The sequence below is a fragment of the Phyllobates terribilis genome, unplaced genomic scaffold (assembly GCF_046119375.1).
Source record: "Phyllobates terribilis strain yellow unplaced genomic scaffold, ASM4611937v1 Scaffold_5__5_contigs__length_657084704, whole genome shotgun sequence".
NCBI lineage: Eukaryota > Metazoa > Chordata > Amphibia > Anura > Dendrobatidae > Phyllobates > Phyllobates terribilis.
In genome coordinates, this window is record NW_027362765.1 from 177,262,864 (window position 1) to 177,280,639 (window position 17,776).

General features: G+C 44.8%; 1 protein-coding gene across 1 annotated transcript in view; it reads left to right on the plus strand.

The window, feature by feature from the left end:
• Positions 1-17,776, plus strand: part of LOC141272622 (serine/threonine-protein kinase 4-like) — a 54,393-nt gene that overhangs the window by 10,293 nt on the left and 26,324 nt on the right. Inside the window, exons 4-6 of the mRNA XM_073683531.1 lie at positions 7,237-7,351; positions 8,574-8,738; positions 9,151-9,318. Of these exons, the coding sequence (XP_073539632.1) occupies positions 7,237-7,351; positions 8,574-8,738; positions 9,151-9,318 (448 nt within the window). The remainder of the gene's footprint in view (positions 1-7,236; positions 7,352-8,573; positions 8,739-9,150; positions 9,319-17,776) is intronic.

The following is a 17,776-nucleotide window of genomic DNA, read 5'->3' on the forward strand; positions in this document are numbered from 1 at the left end:
CTAGGTTCTTCAAAGTAGCCACCTTTTGCTTTGATGACTGCTTTGCACACTCTTGGCATTCTCTTGATGAGCTTCAAGAGGTAGTCACCTGAAATGGTTTTCACTTCACAGGTGTGCCCTGTCAGGTTTAATAAGTGGGATTTCTTGCCTTATAAATGGGGTTGGGACCATCAGTTGTGTTGTGCAGAAGTCTGGTGGATACACAGCTGATAGTCCTACTGAATAGACTGTTAGAATTTGTATTATGGCAAGAAAAAAGCAGCTAAGTATAGAAAAAACGAGTGGCCATCATTAGTTTAAGAAATGAAGGTCAGTCAGTCCGAAAAATTGGGCAAACTTTGAAAGTGTCCCCAAGTGCAGTTGCAAAAACCATCAAGCGCTACAAAGAAACTGGCTCACATGAGGACCGCCCCAGGAAAGGAAGACCAAGAGTCACCTCTGCTTCTGAGGATAAGTTTATCCGAGTCACCAGCCTCAGAAATCGCAGGTTAACAGCAGCTCAGATTAGAGACCAGGTCAATGCCACACAGAGTTCCAGCAGCAGACACATCTCTTCAACAACTGTTAAGAGGAGACTGTGCAGCAGGCCTTCATTGTAAAATAGCTGCTAGGAAACCACTGCTAATGACAGGCAACAAGCAGAAGAGACTTGTTTGGGCTAAAGAACACAAGGAATGGACATTAGACCAGTGGAAATCTGTGCTTTGGTCTGATGAGTCCAAATTTGAGATCTTTGGTTCCGACCACCGTGTCTTTGTGCGACACAGAAAAGGTGAACGGATGGAATCTACATGCCTTGTTTTCACCGTGAAGCATGGAGGAGGAGGTGTGATGGTGTGGGGGTGCTTTGCTGGTGACACTGTTGGGGATTTATTCAAAATTGAAGGCATACTGAACCAGCATGGCTACCACAGCATCTTGCAGCGGCATGCTATTCCATCCGGTTTGCGTTTAGTTGGACTATCATTTATTTTTCAACAGGACAATGACCTCAAACACACCTCCAGGCTGTGTAAGGGCTATTTGACCAAGAAGGAGAGTGATGGGGTGCTACGCCAGATGACCTGGCCTCCACAGTCATCAGACCTGAACCCAATCGAGATGGTTTGGGGTGAGCTGGACCCCAGAGTGAAGGCAAAAGGACCAACAAGTGCTAAGCATCTCTGGGAACTCCTTCAAGGTTGTTGAAAGACCATTTCCGGTGACTACCTCTTGAAGCTCATCAAGAGAATGCTAAGAGTGTGCAAAGCAGTCATCAAAACAAAAGGTGGCTACTTTGAAGGACCTAGAATATAAGACCTATTTTCAGTTGTTTCACACTTTTTTGTTAAGTATATAATTCCACATGTGTTAATTCATAGCTTTGATGCCTTCAGTGTGAATGTACAATTTTCATAGTCATGAAAATACAGAAAAATCTTTAAATGAAAAGGTGTGTCCAAACTTTTGGTCTGTACTGTATGTATACAGTGCCTACAAGTAGTATTCAACCCCCTGCAGATTTAGCTGGTTGACACATGCAGAATTAACTTGGCATTGTGACATTTGTACTGTAGATCAGCCTGGAAGTGGGAAATGCACTGCAGCAAATTTTTTATTTTTTTTAAAAACGTTAAAAGTTAATTCAGAGTGTCATTTATTATTCAACCCCTCAAACCACAAGAATTCTGTTTGGTCCCCCTAAAGTATTAAGAAGTAGTTCAGGCACCAAGAATAATGAGCTTCACATGTGTGGATTAAAGATCTCCTTTGCCAGCCTTTTCTGACTATTTAAGACCCTCCCCAAACTTGTGAACAGCACTCAGACATGGTCAACATGGGAAAGACAAAGGAGCATTCCAAGGCCATCAGAGACAAGATCGTGGAGGGTCACAAGGCTGGCAAGGGGTACAAAACCCTTTCCAAGGAGTTGGGCCTACCTGTCTCCACTGTTGGGAGCATCATCCTTAAGTGGAAGGCTTATGGAACTACTGTTAGCCTTCCACGGCCAGGACAGCCTTTGAAAGTGTCCTCCCGTGCCGAGGCCAGGCTTGTCCGAAGAGTCAAGGCTAACCCAAGGACAACAAGGAAGGAGCTCCGGGAAGATCTCATGGCAGTGGGGACATTGGTTTCAGTCAATACCATAAGTAACGTACTCCACCGCAATGGTCTCCGTTCCAGACGAGCCCGTAAGGTACCTTTACTTTCAAAGCGTCATGTCAAGGCTCGTCTACAGTTTGCTCATGATCACTTGGAGGACTCTGAGACAGACTGGTTCAAGGTTCTATGGTCTGATGAGACCAAGATCGAGATCTTTGGTGCCAACCACACATGTGACGTTTGGAGACTGGATGGCACTGCATACGACCCCAAGAATACCATCCCTACAGTCAAGCATGGTGGTGGCAGTATCATGCTGTGGGGCTGTTTCGCTGCCAAGGGGCCTGGCCATCTGGTCCGCATCCATGGGAAGATAGATAGCACGGCCTACCTGGAGATTTTGGCCAAGAACCTCCGCTCCTCCATCAAGGATCTTAAGATGGGTCGTAATTTCATCTTCCAACAAGACAACGACCCAAAGCACACAGCCAAGACAACCAAGGCCTGGTTCAATAGGGAAAAAGTCAAGGTGTTGGAGTGGCCTAGTCAGTCTCCTGACCTTAACCCAATTGAAAACTTGTGGAAGGAGCTCAAGAATAAAGTCCACATGAGACACCCAAAGAACCTAGATAACTTGGAGAAGATCTGCATGGAGGAGTGGGCCAAGATAACTCCACAGACCTGTGCCGGCCTGATCAGGTCTTATAAAAGACGATTATTAGCTGTAATTGCAAACAAGGGTTATTCCACAAAATATTAAACATAGGGGTTGTATAATAATTGACCCACACTTTTATGTTTAAAATTTAATAAAATTCAACTGAGCAACATAACTTTTTGGTTTGTAAGATTTATGCTTCTGTTCATAAAACCTACTCTCGTTTGCAGTTTGAAGGCTCTAACTTATTTGCATCTTATCAAACCAGCTAAATCTGCAGGGGGTTGAATACTACTTGTAGGCACTGTGTGTGTGTGTGTGTGTATATATATATATATATATATATATATATATATATATATATATATATATATATATATATATATATATATATATATATATATATATATATATATATATATATATATATATATATATATATATATATATATATATATATAAATATAAATAAGAAGCATAAAAATATATATAATTAGTATCAGCTAGGTGAATGGCACAGCATCTAAAATTTAAAAAAAGTGACGGAATTGCTTTTTCCACCAGAAAGAGTTCATAAAAGGTAATAAATAAATTGTATGTATCCCAAATTGAAAAAATACAAATCATCTTACGAGAAAAAAATTCTCACATGGCATTGAGTGATGTTGAAAAGCTGCTTAAAGGGTCAGACATTGACTTATAGGGAGCTACCTTTTTAAAGGGTTATTCCCATCTTCATAGATGAATATTGATAGATAGTGCTTGTAAAAATGAGCATTTTTGAAATTTCCATGTGTTCTTAAGATATGGACACCTTTCTTTTGTTTATAGCTTGTTGCCTAGGAGACCAACCACTACTGTAGCTGACCAGGATTAGGAAGTTACAGCACGCTCCAGCTATCATGGCCAGCTTCAAAACAGTGCTTACAAGCTTCATGCAAAAGAGCTTGTAAGCACTGCACATATTCTGTCTAGCATCAGTGGTCTATCACAAAGGCAATGAGCTGTAAACAAAAGAAAGGCGTTAAAGGGGTCGTCCACTAGTTGGATAGCCCCTTCTTGATCTAAATATTTGGCCCCGGTAAAATAAAAAAACTTATACTCACCTTCCATGCTGGTGCCATTCCAGCGGTGTCAGCGCTCTGTCCTGGGACTCCCGTGCAGTTATTGTGACACGTGAAACCTGGCACCCAATCAGCACTGGCGTCACTGTCCCTGCCTCCTGTCGAATTGAACATGAAGAGAAGTCCGGGCTGCGGCTGATCTCTGACTTCCTCTTTATGTTCAATTTGACAGGAAGCGGGGACTGTGATGCCAGCGCTGATTGGGCGCAGGTGTCACGTGTCACAATAACCGCACGGGAGCCCTGGGGAGAGCTAGTGCCGACACTGCGGGAATGGTGCCAGCATGGGGGAGGGGAGTATAAGCTGCATGGGGAGCGTGGGGTATGAGAAGGAGTTGCCCAAGTAGTGGACTTTTTTAATATCTCAGTAGTGGCTGAAAATTTTAATAAACAGTAAGTTACAAAATGGCTTGTATTTAGAAGAACTATCTGACAATACCTATTTTATGAAGATGGAAATATCTCTTTAATATGAGGCCCTTTTAAGTTTGTTTCTTTACTCTGAAGAGAGACAATTTGCATACTTTTTCCCATGAAACATTGCCAATAAGACTACATAAGTTGTTAGTCTCCTTAAGGGCGACCAATGTCCCCTTCCCATCCCCACCTCAATCCTTGATTTGGTGGAAAAATCCTTGGAAAATATGGATGCTAATGTTTATACATGAAATAACATTATTGAAATGAAGCAATTAATAATTGTTAATTCCAAAAGTGAGCAACAACTTGAATTCTTTAAGTAGTAGATGTGATTTCCTTGGAGGAAATGTCTGCTTAATCTTCCCATCATCCTCTGCTCCAAGAGTTCCTTCTTATTTCTGGAGAGTGTGGTAAGGAGTCTATGGAGAAAATGCTGTCAGGACGCGAGGGAACCGGGGCTCATTTATTATTGAAAGCTTTCTAAATTATTAAGTCTTGACCTTTTTATACAGCCAAATGATTTCCTCTTCAGTTCATTTAAATGAGTTTCCTGTGAATACATTTTACACACAACTCATGCGGAAGGTTACTGCTCCGAGGACTGGAAGTCTTGTATTCGAGGTGGATGAATTGGATTACTTTTAAGTCGGCTGACACGTGTCCTGGTTTTTCCAGGACAAACTCTGATTTTACATTTTTAATGCCCATCTCCTATGCTAAAATGTAGATGGAACCAATTCCTGTGTGGGCCCTGACCATCAGCTAAATGCCATGTATCGTTCTCAACCAGTCCAATGGCATAATTCAAAAATAGAAATCCTATGGGTTTAATATCTGTCAGTAATAGTTCCTAAAGAGAGTGCCTTAAGGGGAATGTATTATCAAAAAAAAATTACCAGCTGTTTAAATGTACCTTTTAAAAAGTTGTTGGCAAATTTTTTTATCAATATCGCAATATGACTTAGTAATAAAAAGTTGAAATCTTGCAATTCTGACAGAAGCCATTGTGTGTATTCTACACTCATGCTTTGTCTTGTTTTCAGGAAATACATGTGTACATTAGCAGCAATATACCGACTTAGATCTTCTATTTTGCATTGAAGCATCTAATGAGCATGTGCAGAGGTCATTGTGAATGGAAGGGAAGCAGGATCAGCTGTGAGTGGCATCACATGCGGGGGCTGCAATGGTCTTTGCACACTGTGTATTTGTCTTCCAATATCAAAACAGTGCGCACTTGTTACTACAGATCTGGGCCGGCAAGAGAGTGCACTGTCATTGTGCACAGTGACAGAGCAGAGACTAGTCAGCCCTTGAAACGAAAGTCACTGATGATGATTTGTTTCAGGGAGATGGCAGGGACCGCAGCCTCTGCCCCCTGGTGACGCTTGTTTGAGTATTCCAGGTGATGCACTGGTGATGCTCAAACAAGACATCATCAAAAAGGAAGCTGTAAAAATAAAAAAGTAGTTGTGGAAGGATAGGGAATTTTTAATCAAAGTATATTAGAAAATAGATTGCATTTTGGCAGTATGTAGATAGGGATTTAGGATGAAAATTAATTTTTATTTCGGACCACTTGTTTAACACGAAAACCTGATTTAAACAGTAGGTCATTTTCTGAAGATACATCCCCTTTACATCCAAAAGTCAGGAAGCCGTAGAAGTGAAGGTAGAAAACAGTCTCATAATTTTATATTCATGTTATAAAAACAGGCTGTATAGGGTTATTAGTGAAACGGTTGTCTGATAATGTTTTACATATGACCGAATATTGAATACCAGATTGTTCCATAGCCCATTAGTCTTTCTTTACTTTGTTTTATCATAGACAGGTGCCGTCCTTACACTACAGGGTTCATGTCTTAAAGAAGCACTCCTCCCATCAAAGTTTTATCCTCTTAATATATTGCAATCATGATATTATATAGCACTGTCTACTTACAATTGCTAATTCTCCTGTTTCCCATTAGGTCTATGACATCACATGATTACAAACTGACTAGCTTGAATCCTTCTAAGCTCTATGTAGAAACAGGAGGTCAGTTTTCTCTGTATGATTCATGAGTCAGTGCAAAAGTCCCTGGCAGGGGGGAAGAGAGGAGCAGCTGGGTCAGGAGTTGAAGAGGGGAATGATTTATGCAGGGACAATAGACTTCCTGTTTCTACACAGCAGAGAAAAGCAAATAATTTACTGAATGGAAAAGCAAAACGAGCAATTGTAAGTACACAGAGCTATATAATATGATAACTGCAATATATTACGAGGATAAAAACTTTGATTGGAGTACTTCTTTAAGTATGGCACATCAACCCAAGAACCAAGTAATCAAGGAGTGGCAGGAAAGAATAGATAATCTGGACAGGCGCATGATGAGTGTATGTCTATTTTTTTATAGCTTATATAGTGGTTGTCCAAAAGATTGGAAATAGGAGTATTTCCATGACAGGTATTTATGGCATAGTCACAGAATAAGCAGTTAAAGGGAATATGTCAGCAGGTTTTTGCTGTATAATCTGAAGACTGCATGCTGTAGGAGTTAAACCACAGATTTCAGCGATGCCCAGTGAGCCCAAGTCTGACACCGCCCCCTTCTGTGATAAGCAGCTCCCTATCTATAGACATTGTATATACAGAGCCTGGTGTGGGCAGGGTTAGCTTTCTCCGCTCTGCTTCATTCTAAATCTTAAAGCTTTGATTGTATCAGAACTGCTGCACCCAGTATACTAAGTGATACATTGTTGGATTTAGCTTTTCTTTGCCTATATCATGCTGCTGTCAGATGAGGTAGCAAAAACCTGCTGACAGATTCCCTTTAATGCCAGATAGGTGCAGGTGCCACCAATCCGCCTTTGGTTCCTCCATTTTCATCACTGCCTGTCTAAATATCCTCAATCAGTCTATGCATCTCAGCTCACTAGATTTACCTATATGTTCACCGCTCTTCTTTTTCAGCCTCCATGTAGTGAAGTATTATGGCAGCTATTTTAAGAACAGTGACCTATGGATTGTTATGGAGTATTGTGGAGGGGGATCGGTCTCTGACATCATCCGACTACGGAAACAAACTGTACGTGCAATTTATCTTTGGATTTAGGAGTATATTGATCACATGTGAGCCCATGAGTCCAGGTGCTTCCAACATTAATAAATGAATGCAATGATTTCATAGGAATTGTTATAGGACACCACACATAAAAGCTGCTGAGCACATTGACCTTGGTCACGAACAATATTGACATTGATCTCTATTTATATAGTCCTACAAAGAGGAAGTACTTAGATTGTAATCTGAACGTATTATTTGTGAGGTTTCACTTCATGTTTTCCCTTGAACAGGTGTATGGTACCAGAGACTACCATGTCTGGTATGTTTAATGTCACCAAAATTAGAGAAAATGTTGATCTCAAAGAGGATTTCTGATGCTCTAACATGTAAAATAATAGCAACCTATACTCCCCTTCGTTGCGAGCACAGTTTAATCGATGTAGGCGCCTGGTCACCCGAGGCTCTCTTGACATTCTGTCACACAAGCCTTGTAGCCAATCAGCGGCCGCTTCACTCTCACTTCCTTTGAACGTGACGGACATACAGAGGAGCTCAGTTTTTTTAAAAGGAAATGAAAGTGAAGTGTCCGCTGATTGGCTGCTGGACTTCCAGGACTCACGTGACGTTGACATGTCATGCGAGCCCCGGAAGACAAAGCTCCGACATCGCTGAAACAATGCCCACACCAGAGGTGAGTATAGACTGTTATTTTTCTACATGGGGAAATATAGTGATTTAGAAGGGCTTGTTTAAGTAGTGGAAAACCCCTTTAAGCCCAAATTGTGACAGGAAGTGGTGTGAGTGATCTGGGCACTCTACAATGTCTGAACTTTAGGCCACAGCCCCACTATCAGTATTCGGTCAGTATTTTTTCTCAGGAGTGGGAGCCAAAACCAGGAGTGGGTGATAAATGCAGAATTGGTGACTTGTTTCTATTATACCTTTTCTCTGATTGTTCCTCACCTGGTTTTGGCTCCAACTCCTGAGAAAAAATACTGACCGAATACGGAAAGTGGGGAATACGGATAGTGGGGCTGTGGCCTTATACAAATAAGATGATGTATGAGGAGCAATGTAATGATCATATTCATCTAAGTCTACACTATAATACTTGTGTCCTATTAAGCTCTGTTCCTTCTCTTGAGGTTCCTCAAATGTTGTGAGGTAGATGGTCTTTTCCCTGCTATTATATCACATTATATTACTGATTTCTGTGGGAAACACCATTTCGTTCTCTTCCCAGTTAAAAGAAGAAGAAATGGCAACCATTTTGCAATCAACATTAAAAGGACTGGAATATCTTCATTTCATGAGGAAAATCCACAGAGATATTAAGGCCGGGAACATATTACTTAACTCTGATGGGGTTGCTAAACTAGCAGATTTTGGGGTGGCAGGTCAGCTGACTGTAAGTACTTCCCTGTATATTTCACACAATATATAGATTACTATGATTTTTAACATTTTTCCATATTTATTGCAAGTAGTAAAACTCCAATATGAGCGATAGAAGCTTGTCTGTAATAACGTTTGTTCAGCAAACTTCGCAAGATAACCTAAAGGGCTTTCTTCATTCACCCCACTTATATATTATATTAGGAAATAAGAACTGAATTCCCTAATATGTGATTATTACCTGGATATTTCCAAGAAGAGTGGTTGTCATAGTAGAACATGGCAGTGATGGAGAAGTCAGATTCCCTGATGACCTCCAATGTGACACAGGGGTCTCAGGAGATCAATGGACTTCAGTTTATGGTAACATTAAGTATCAGATATGGCTGCTTCATATTGTTTAGCTGTTGGTTATTTCTCATCAGGATACTATGGCGAAGAGGAACACTGTTATTGGGACTCCATTTTGGATGGCTCCAGAAGTGATCCAAGAGATTGGGTATAACTGTGTTGCAGATATTTGGTCCCTTGGCATAACTGCCATTGAGATGGCCGAAGGGAAGCCGCCATACGCTGATATTCATCCAATGAGGGTAAGGACTACTAATGGTGACTATCACTTAATGGAAACCTTTTATATGCTATTAGAAGACATCGAAAACTTGATTTATACAATCTGTATTAGAATTGAATTCTAAAATAATATTTCATTTCTTTTGATCATATTCTATATCTGTGTCCATGTCAGTCCAGAGGGCTCACCATCTAATTTTGATGCCTGAGGGATGTACATTGGCTCTTTTGCTGTTTAGGGCAATTTTTATACTGTGAATACAGCACCTTTTTATATATGTCCTTAAAGGGCTTGTCCAGATTTCTCACGAAAGTCTGCAGTCGCTCTGTGTGATTGCAGACTTGTGAATTCTCACAGCGCGTTCTGTGGGGATCTTCTGGTGCCAGCGGTGAGACCAAACGGTCATGTTATCGCAGGTATGTAATGTGCCTACTTCCGGCCACACTTCTACTGAGCGAGTCCATGCACGGCATACATGTTTGTCACATGTCGGGTCCTGTGTTATACAGCCAGCAACCGCCTTTAATAGAAGTGACTATAACTAGCTTCAGTTGTTGCATTTAAACTCCTTAAATGCCGCTATCAGTCTCTGCCAGTGGCGTTTAAGGTGATTGATCCTGGTGGCATGATATTTTGCGCTCCAATCCCCCGCAACGCGATTGTGGGGTGCCAATGAATCACCAAAGCAGCTGTTGGGCTTGCTAATGGGCTTCGTAGGAAACAAAATGATCAATCACAGGTTCAAGTCCCCTATAGTGACTAAAGAGTAAGGTGAAAAATAAAATGTTTTTAAAAATAGATGTAAAAAATATTTGAATTATCCCCGTTTTCAGTTTATAATAAAGAAATAAAAAAATAACATATTTGGTATCACTACTTCCGTAAGTCTTATGAAATAATTTAATATTTTGATAAGTACAGTATAAGCCGTCAAGCAAAAAAAAAATTGAATCACCAGAATTGCCATTTTTTTTAAGTCAATGAATCAACCCCCAAAAATGCAATAATTTTATCTAAAATATTGCATGTACCGCAAAATGATACCAATGAAAACATTAGTTGGCCATGCAAAAGACAAGCTCTCCTACAGCTCCATCGATGGAAAAATGAAAACGTGAATATCAGAAAATGACGAAAAACCCGAGGTTTTGTTTTTTTTTAAACAAACTTCTGATTTTTTTTTCACCACTTAAATAGAAAAAAGAAACTTTACAAGTTTGATTTTGCATAAGAGTAATCGTAGTGACCAGGAGAATCATGTCGTCAGTAGTGTTGAGCGATACCTTCCGATATCGGGAAATATCGGATCGGATTGGATCGGACCGATACCGAAAAAGTATCGGATATCGCCGATTCCGATACCGGAAACCAATGCAAGTCAATGGGACATAAATATCGGAATTAAAATAAACCCTTTCTTTCCTTGTAGGTTATTTCTACATGAAGGAAAACAACTAAGAATAATGTAGAATGTATTGGGGGAGGTGGGGGAGACAATAAAGGCATAGAGGTTTAGCCCAGTCAAATGGAATAGCAGGAATTAATATTTTTTTATTATGTTCTGAGTTACGGAAATATTAACTATGTTAAGTATTTTTATATTTTGTCAGATATTTATGTTTCACTACTTCCATGCTCTTCACCTTCTTTTTTACTTCTCCCACACTTTCTCCTTCATCATCCTCAGCATCTTTTTCATCCACTTCTTCTTCACCACCTTCTTCTTCACCTTCTTCGTATTATTCTTTTTTTTACATTCTTCATATTCTACTTCTTCATCTTCTTCATATTCTTCTTCTTCATCATATTCTTATTTGTGACAGGCATTCCTGTAGTTGTTATCTATAAAAGGTTGGACATTACACCTTTCGTTCTGCCCGTCACAAAAGATTTACAACAGGATTTGTCCGCGTTCAGTTTGGCCTGCAGCAGCAGGTCTTTTCCAGGGGCACCACGAGGAGGAACGGACTCACCCCCATACACTGCTTAGTCATCTTCTGCTTATAATTTAGATATTATCTTTTGCTCTGATTTTTAGTCTTATGCTTAATGTTCTTCCGCTTTTTGTTCTGCAGCTTCTTGTATTTCTGCTTCTTGGTTTTCTGTCTCTTGTTTTTCTGTATCTTGGTGCTTGTCTTCTCTTCTTTGTCTTCTTGGTCAACTTCTTCAGGGTCATCTTCTTGGTCTTCTTCGGGGTGGTCTTCAGGGTCGTCGTCTTCGGGGGTCCTCGTCTTCGGGGTCCTCGTCTTCTTCGGGTTGGTCTTCTGGGTCCTCGTCTTCGGGGTCCTCGTCTTCTTCGGGGTGGTCTTCAGGGTCCTCGTCTTCTTCGGGGTGGTCTTCAGGGTCCTCGTCTTCTTCGGGGTGGTCTTCAGGGTCCTCGTCTTCAGGGTCATTGTCTTCGGGGTCCTCGTCTTCTTAGGGTTGGTCTTCAGGGTCCTCGTCTTCAGGGTCCTCGTCAGGGAGATCCAGAGTGATTACCAAGAACCATTTCAAAAAGCTTGAACTTGGAAATGTAGCAGAAGGTACAAGAAAGCTGAGGAACTACCGAGGACCAGCTGACGGTACTGGAACCCGGATGGATAGCAGAAGGTACAAGAGCCAATGGAACTACCGAGGACCAGCTGATGTTACTGGAACTCGGTTACTAAGCAGGAGGTACCTGTGCCAGAAAGCACTACCAAGGACCAGCAGACGTTGGTGGAACTTGGATACCGAGAAGGAGGCACCTAATCCAAAGGCACTGCCGAGAACCAGCTGACGGTACTGGAACCCGGATGGGTAGCAGAAGGTACAAGAGCCAATGGAACTACCGAGGACCAGCTGATGTTACTGGAACCCGGATGGGTAGCAGAAGGTACAAGAGCCAATGGAACTACCGAGGACCAGCTGATGTTACTGGAACTCGGTTACTAAGCAGGAGGTACCTGTGCCAGAAAGCACTACCAAGGACCAGCAGACGTTGGTGGAACTTGGATACCGAGAAGGAGGCACCTAATCCAAAGGCACTGCCGAGAACCAGCTGACGGTACTGGAACCCGGATGGGTAGCAGAAGGTACCCATGTAAAAAAAAAGTTCAAGGCCGCGAGCCGGCCGCAGTTACCAAAACCCACAGTCCTACAGAGGGTGCTTGTCCTATTGGCACTATGGAACCAGCCTTCATTGCCAGATCCCGCAGCCCACATAGGAGTCACCTAAACTGCAGGCACCATAGAGTCGGCTAACCCGACCGCAACACGACAGGACAACGCATTGGAGGCAAAGTGACGTTGACACTACCCGGAAACAGCTGGCGTGCTGGAACCAGGCTGGGCAGGAGGGAGTACCCGTGCCAAAGACACTGCCGAGAACCAGCTGACGGTACTGGAACCCGGATGGGTAGCAGAAGATACAAGAGCAAATGGAACTACCGAGGACCAGCTGACGGTACTGGAACCCGGATGGGTAGCAGAAGGTACAAGAGCCAATGGAACTACCGAGGACCAGCTGATGTTACTGGAACTCGGTTACTAAGCAGGAGGTACCTGTGCCAGAAAGCACTACCAAGGACCAGCAGACGTTGGTGGAACTTGGATACCGAGAAGGAGGCACCTAATCCAAAGGCACTGCCGAGAACCAGCTGACGGTACTGGAACCCGGATGGGTAGCAGAAGGTACCCATGTAAAAAAAAAGTTCAAGGCCGCGAGCCGGCCGCAGTTACCAAAACCCACAGTCCTACAGAGGGTGCTTGTCCTATTGGCACTATGGAACCAGCCTTCATTGCCAGATCCCGCAGCCCACATAGGAGTCACCTAAACTGCAGGCACCATAGAGTCGGCTAACCCGACCGCAACACGACAGGACAACGCATTGGAGGCAAAGTGACGTTGACACTACCCGGAAACAGCTGGCGTGCTGGAACCAGGCTGGGCAGGAGGGAGTACCCGTGCCAAAGACACTGCCGAGAACCAGCTGACGGTACTGGAACCCGGATGGGTAGCAGAAGGTACAAGAGCCAATGGAACTGCCGAGAACCAGCTGGCGGTGCTGGAGCCCAGGGTAAATACTAAAAACAGAAGAGCCAGAGGTGTATTTGGAGGAGGTTTTAAATCCGTACTACAGTGGATGTGGACAAAGCAGGAGAATTTGCCGGACACACAGCTGGGGATCAGCTGACGTTACTGAATCCCAATAACACTGGAGCAAGCGTTGACTGTGCAGACGGCACTTCTGAGCAGCAACTAGCGGTATTGGAGCCCAGGGTAAATACTAAAAACGGAGGAGCCAGAGGTGTAATTGGAGCAAGTTTTAAATAAGTAGCACAGTGAATATGGACAGAGCAGGAGAAATTGCCGTGAACACAGCAGGGGAACAGCTGACGTTACCGAACCCCAATAACACCGCAGCAAGTGTTGACTGTGCAGACGGCACTTCCGAGCGCCAACTGGCGGTGCTGGAGCCCAGGGATAAGAATGAAAACAGAGGAGCCAGAGGTGTAATTCGAGCAACTTTAAAATGTGTAGTACAGTGGATTTGGACAAAGCAGGAGAAATTGCCGTCCGCACAGCAGGAGAACAGCTGACGTTACTGAACCCCAATAACACGGCAGCAAGTGTTGACTGTGCAGACGGCACTTCCGTGCGCCAACTGGCGGTGTTGGAGCTCAGGGATAATACTGAAAACAGAGGAGCCAGAGGTGTAATTGGAGCAACTTTAAAATCTGTAGTAGTGAGAATGTGGACAGAGCAGGAGAAATTGCCGTCCGCACAGCAGGGGAACAGCTGACGTTACTGAACCCCAATAACATGGTAGCAAGTGTTGACTGTGCAGACAGCACTTCCGAGCGCCAACTGGCGGTGCTGGAGCCCAGGGATAAGAATGAAAACAGAGGAGCCAGAGGAGTAATTGGAGCAACTTTAAAATGTGTAGTACAGTGGATGTGGACAAATCAGGAGAAATTGCCGTCCGCACAGCAGGAGAACAGCTGACGTTACTGAACCCCAATAACACGGCAGCAAGTGTTGACTGTGCAGACGGCACTTCCGAGCGCCAACTGGCGGTGTTGGAGCTCAGGGATTACAGTTCAGGTGGTAGAAACATGAACAGAACAGGAGACCTGGATACTGTTGCCAACCAATTATTTATTCTGGAAGAGGACTGGCAAATTCATGAGAGATCCAGGCCTTGTTCATTTTGAGAAAAGTAAGCCGGTCAACGTTATCGGAGGATAGTCGCATGCGACGGTCTGTTAGTACACCACCTGCGGCACTAAAGACGCGTTCCGATAATACACTAGCAGCAGGGCAAGCTAGCACCTCCAGTGCATACTGACTAAGCTCTGGCCATGTATCCAGCTTACAGACCCAAAACTTGAAGGGAGAAGAGCCGTCTGGGAGTACACTAAGAGGGCAAGACATGTAGTCTGTCACCATCTGACGGAAACGTTGCCTCCTGCTGACTGGAGCTGTCTGTGATGGTGTAGACATTTGTGGCGGCGGGGACACAAAACTTTGCCACATTTCGGCCATACTGGTCTTGCCTTGTGCTGAGGCGCTGCTTCTGCTCCCTCTTTGTGCAGAGCTTCCTCCACTGCCTCGACGCACTGAGCTGCTTTGTAAAGCACTAGCAGCACTGCTCTCGGTTGGAATGGAGAACATGATGGAATGCACCAGTGCGTCTTGGTACTCCCGCATTTTACGCTCCCGGTTCAATGGTGTTATGAGGCTTTGTAAGTTGTCCCGGTAGCGAGGATCTAGGAGGGTGGACACCCAATAATCAGCCGTGTTGAGAATGTGGGCGATGCGGCGGTCGTTTCTGAGGCACTGCAGCATGAAATCAACCATGTGCTGCAGACTGCCAACTGGCCAAGAAACGCTGTCCCCTGCTTGAGGCGTGATCTCTGCCTGCTCTGCATCACCCCACCCTCGCTCTAGATACTGACTACTAGAGCATTGTGTACCTCCCTCCTCTGGACAGATGTCTTCCTCATCCATTGACTCCTCCTCATCCTCCTCACAAAGTGTCCCCTGCCTAGGCCTTTGTGAGGAACCACATTGCGCAGACTGTAGAGAAGCAGATGGCATTTGTGACTCCTCATCCTCCACCTCTTCCAAAACCTCGTCCCTTAGTGCTTGCAGTGTTTTTTCAAGCAGGCAGATAAGGGGGATAGTCATGCTGACTAGTGCATCATCTGCACTCGCCATCCGCGTGGAATAATCGAAGGCACGCAAAACGTGGCAAATGTCCTTCATAGAGGCCCACTCAGTGGTGGTGAAGTGTGAACGGCGCGCACTGCGACTTGTTTGCGCCTGCTGCAGCTGGTACTCCATTACTGCTGCCTGCTGCTCACACAACCTCTCCAACCTATGTAACGTTGAATTCCACCTGGTGGGTAGGTCACATATGATGCGATGTTCCGGAAGACATAATCGGCGCTGCAGAGCTGCAATGCGTGATCTTGCATTGCTGGAACGCCGCAAGTGAGCGCACTCTATGCGGACCTTGTGAAGCAGTGCATCAAGATCCGGATAGTCCCTCAAAAAACTCTGCACGACCAAGTTGAGCACATGTGCCAGACATGGGATGTGAGTGAGGTTGCCTAGGCCCAGAGCTGCCACCAGATTTCGGCCATTGTCACACACTACCATGCCTGGCTGGAGATTCGCTGGCACAAACCACACGTCACTCTGCTGCTTGATGGCATTCCAGAGCTCCTGCGCTGTGTGGCTTCGATTCCCCAAAGATATTAATTTTAATACGGCCTGTTGACGTTTGGCCACGGCTGTGCTCATATCGGTCATCATAACAGGTAACCGTTCACGGGTCGATGTGGAGGTAGACCGTGACGGCTCCTGCAGCGCTGATTCAGAGGAACTGGAGTATGAGGAGGAGTCAATGTGTACAGACTGGATTCCTGCAATCCTTGGAGTTGGCAGAACACGTACAGCGCCACTCTCAAGATCTGTACCCGGCTCCACAACATTTACCCAATGGGCAGTGAGGGAAAGGTATCGTCCCTGTCCATGCTTACTGGTCCACGCATCAGTGGTCAGGTGGACCTTGCTACTGACGGCGTTTTGTAGCGCATGTTTAATTTTTCCCTCCACATGATGTTGCAGGGCAGGGACGGCTTGCCTGCTGAAATAAAAGCGGCTGGGCACGTTGTATTGTGGGACTGCCAATGCCATAAAGTTACGGAATGTGTCAGTCTCCACCAGCCTGAATGATAGCATTTCAAGGGCCAGTAGTTTAGCAATGCCAGCATTCAGAGCCTGTGCTCGGGGGTGGTTTGCCGAGTATGGGCGCCTTTTCTCCCATGCCTGTGCTAACGATGGCTGTAGACTGGCCTGGGAGTGTGAGGATGACTGGGAAAGTGGTGCTGTGGGTGGAATTACACTGTGTCTCTGTACAACAGTGCCAGAGATTCTTCCATGGCGATCCTGTGAGGAAGCCGAACCAGCTGTGTGTGAGCTGGAGGAAGAGGCTACAACACGAGCTGAAGAGGTGGTAGGTGGCGCTGTAGGTTGGCCTAGGTCTTCAGTGTGTTTGTGTAACTCCACCACGTGCTTGGTCCGCACATGTTTCCACATATTTGTGGTATTGAGGTTGCTGACACTTTTCCCTCTTTTCACCTTCTGATTACACAGCTTGCATTTGACAAAGCAAATGTCATCTGCAACTGTGTCAAAAAAGGACCAGGCACTGCAAGTCTTGGGAGCGCCCGCTTTGGATTTTGGAAGAGCCATGCTCCTAATGGGTGCCGAAGTGGAGGCTACAGGCAACCAAGTCTGCCCCCTCCCTCTCCCTCCTTTTTGGGCCGTTCGGGGAATCTCTTCCTCAGAGCTGCTCCCACCACCTTCCTGTCCCTCACGCCATGATGGGTCAAGGACCTCATCATCTACACCACCCTCTTCAAACAACTGCTTCTCCTGGGTAGTCTCGACAGCACAGTACGCACCAGAAAGTGGCACCTGAGTCTCATCATCAGATGCGTACTGAGGTGTGCTGCTGACCATAGGCACTGGCCCACCCGCCTCTTCAGATTCAGAGAGACAAAACGGTTGCGCATCACTGCATACTACCTCTTCTTCAAATTCTCGAATTCTGCTTGGCTGGCCCCCTCTTTCCAAGCCAAGAGATTCAGAGAACAGAAGTAGAGATGGCTCCTGTCCAGGGCTCTCTGACTGCCTGGGCAATTTGGCAGGTGGTGAAGAGACAGATGGGTGCTCTTCAGTGCTCAGGACCTGAGAGGATCTGGAACTAATTGAAGTCGATGCGTTAGCTGCCATCCATCCGACAACGGCTTCAATTTGGTCCTCGCGCAGCAGTGGGGTACGGCTAGCTCCTACAAAGCTGCGCATAAAGGACTGTTCCCTGGTAAAACTGGGGGATGCTGAGTCACTGGTGCCCGCAGCAGGCACAGAATCCCCACGTCCTCTCCCTGCAGGCACAGAATCCTCACGTCCTCTCCCTGCAGAAACTCCACGCCCACGCCCACGA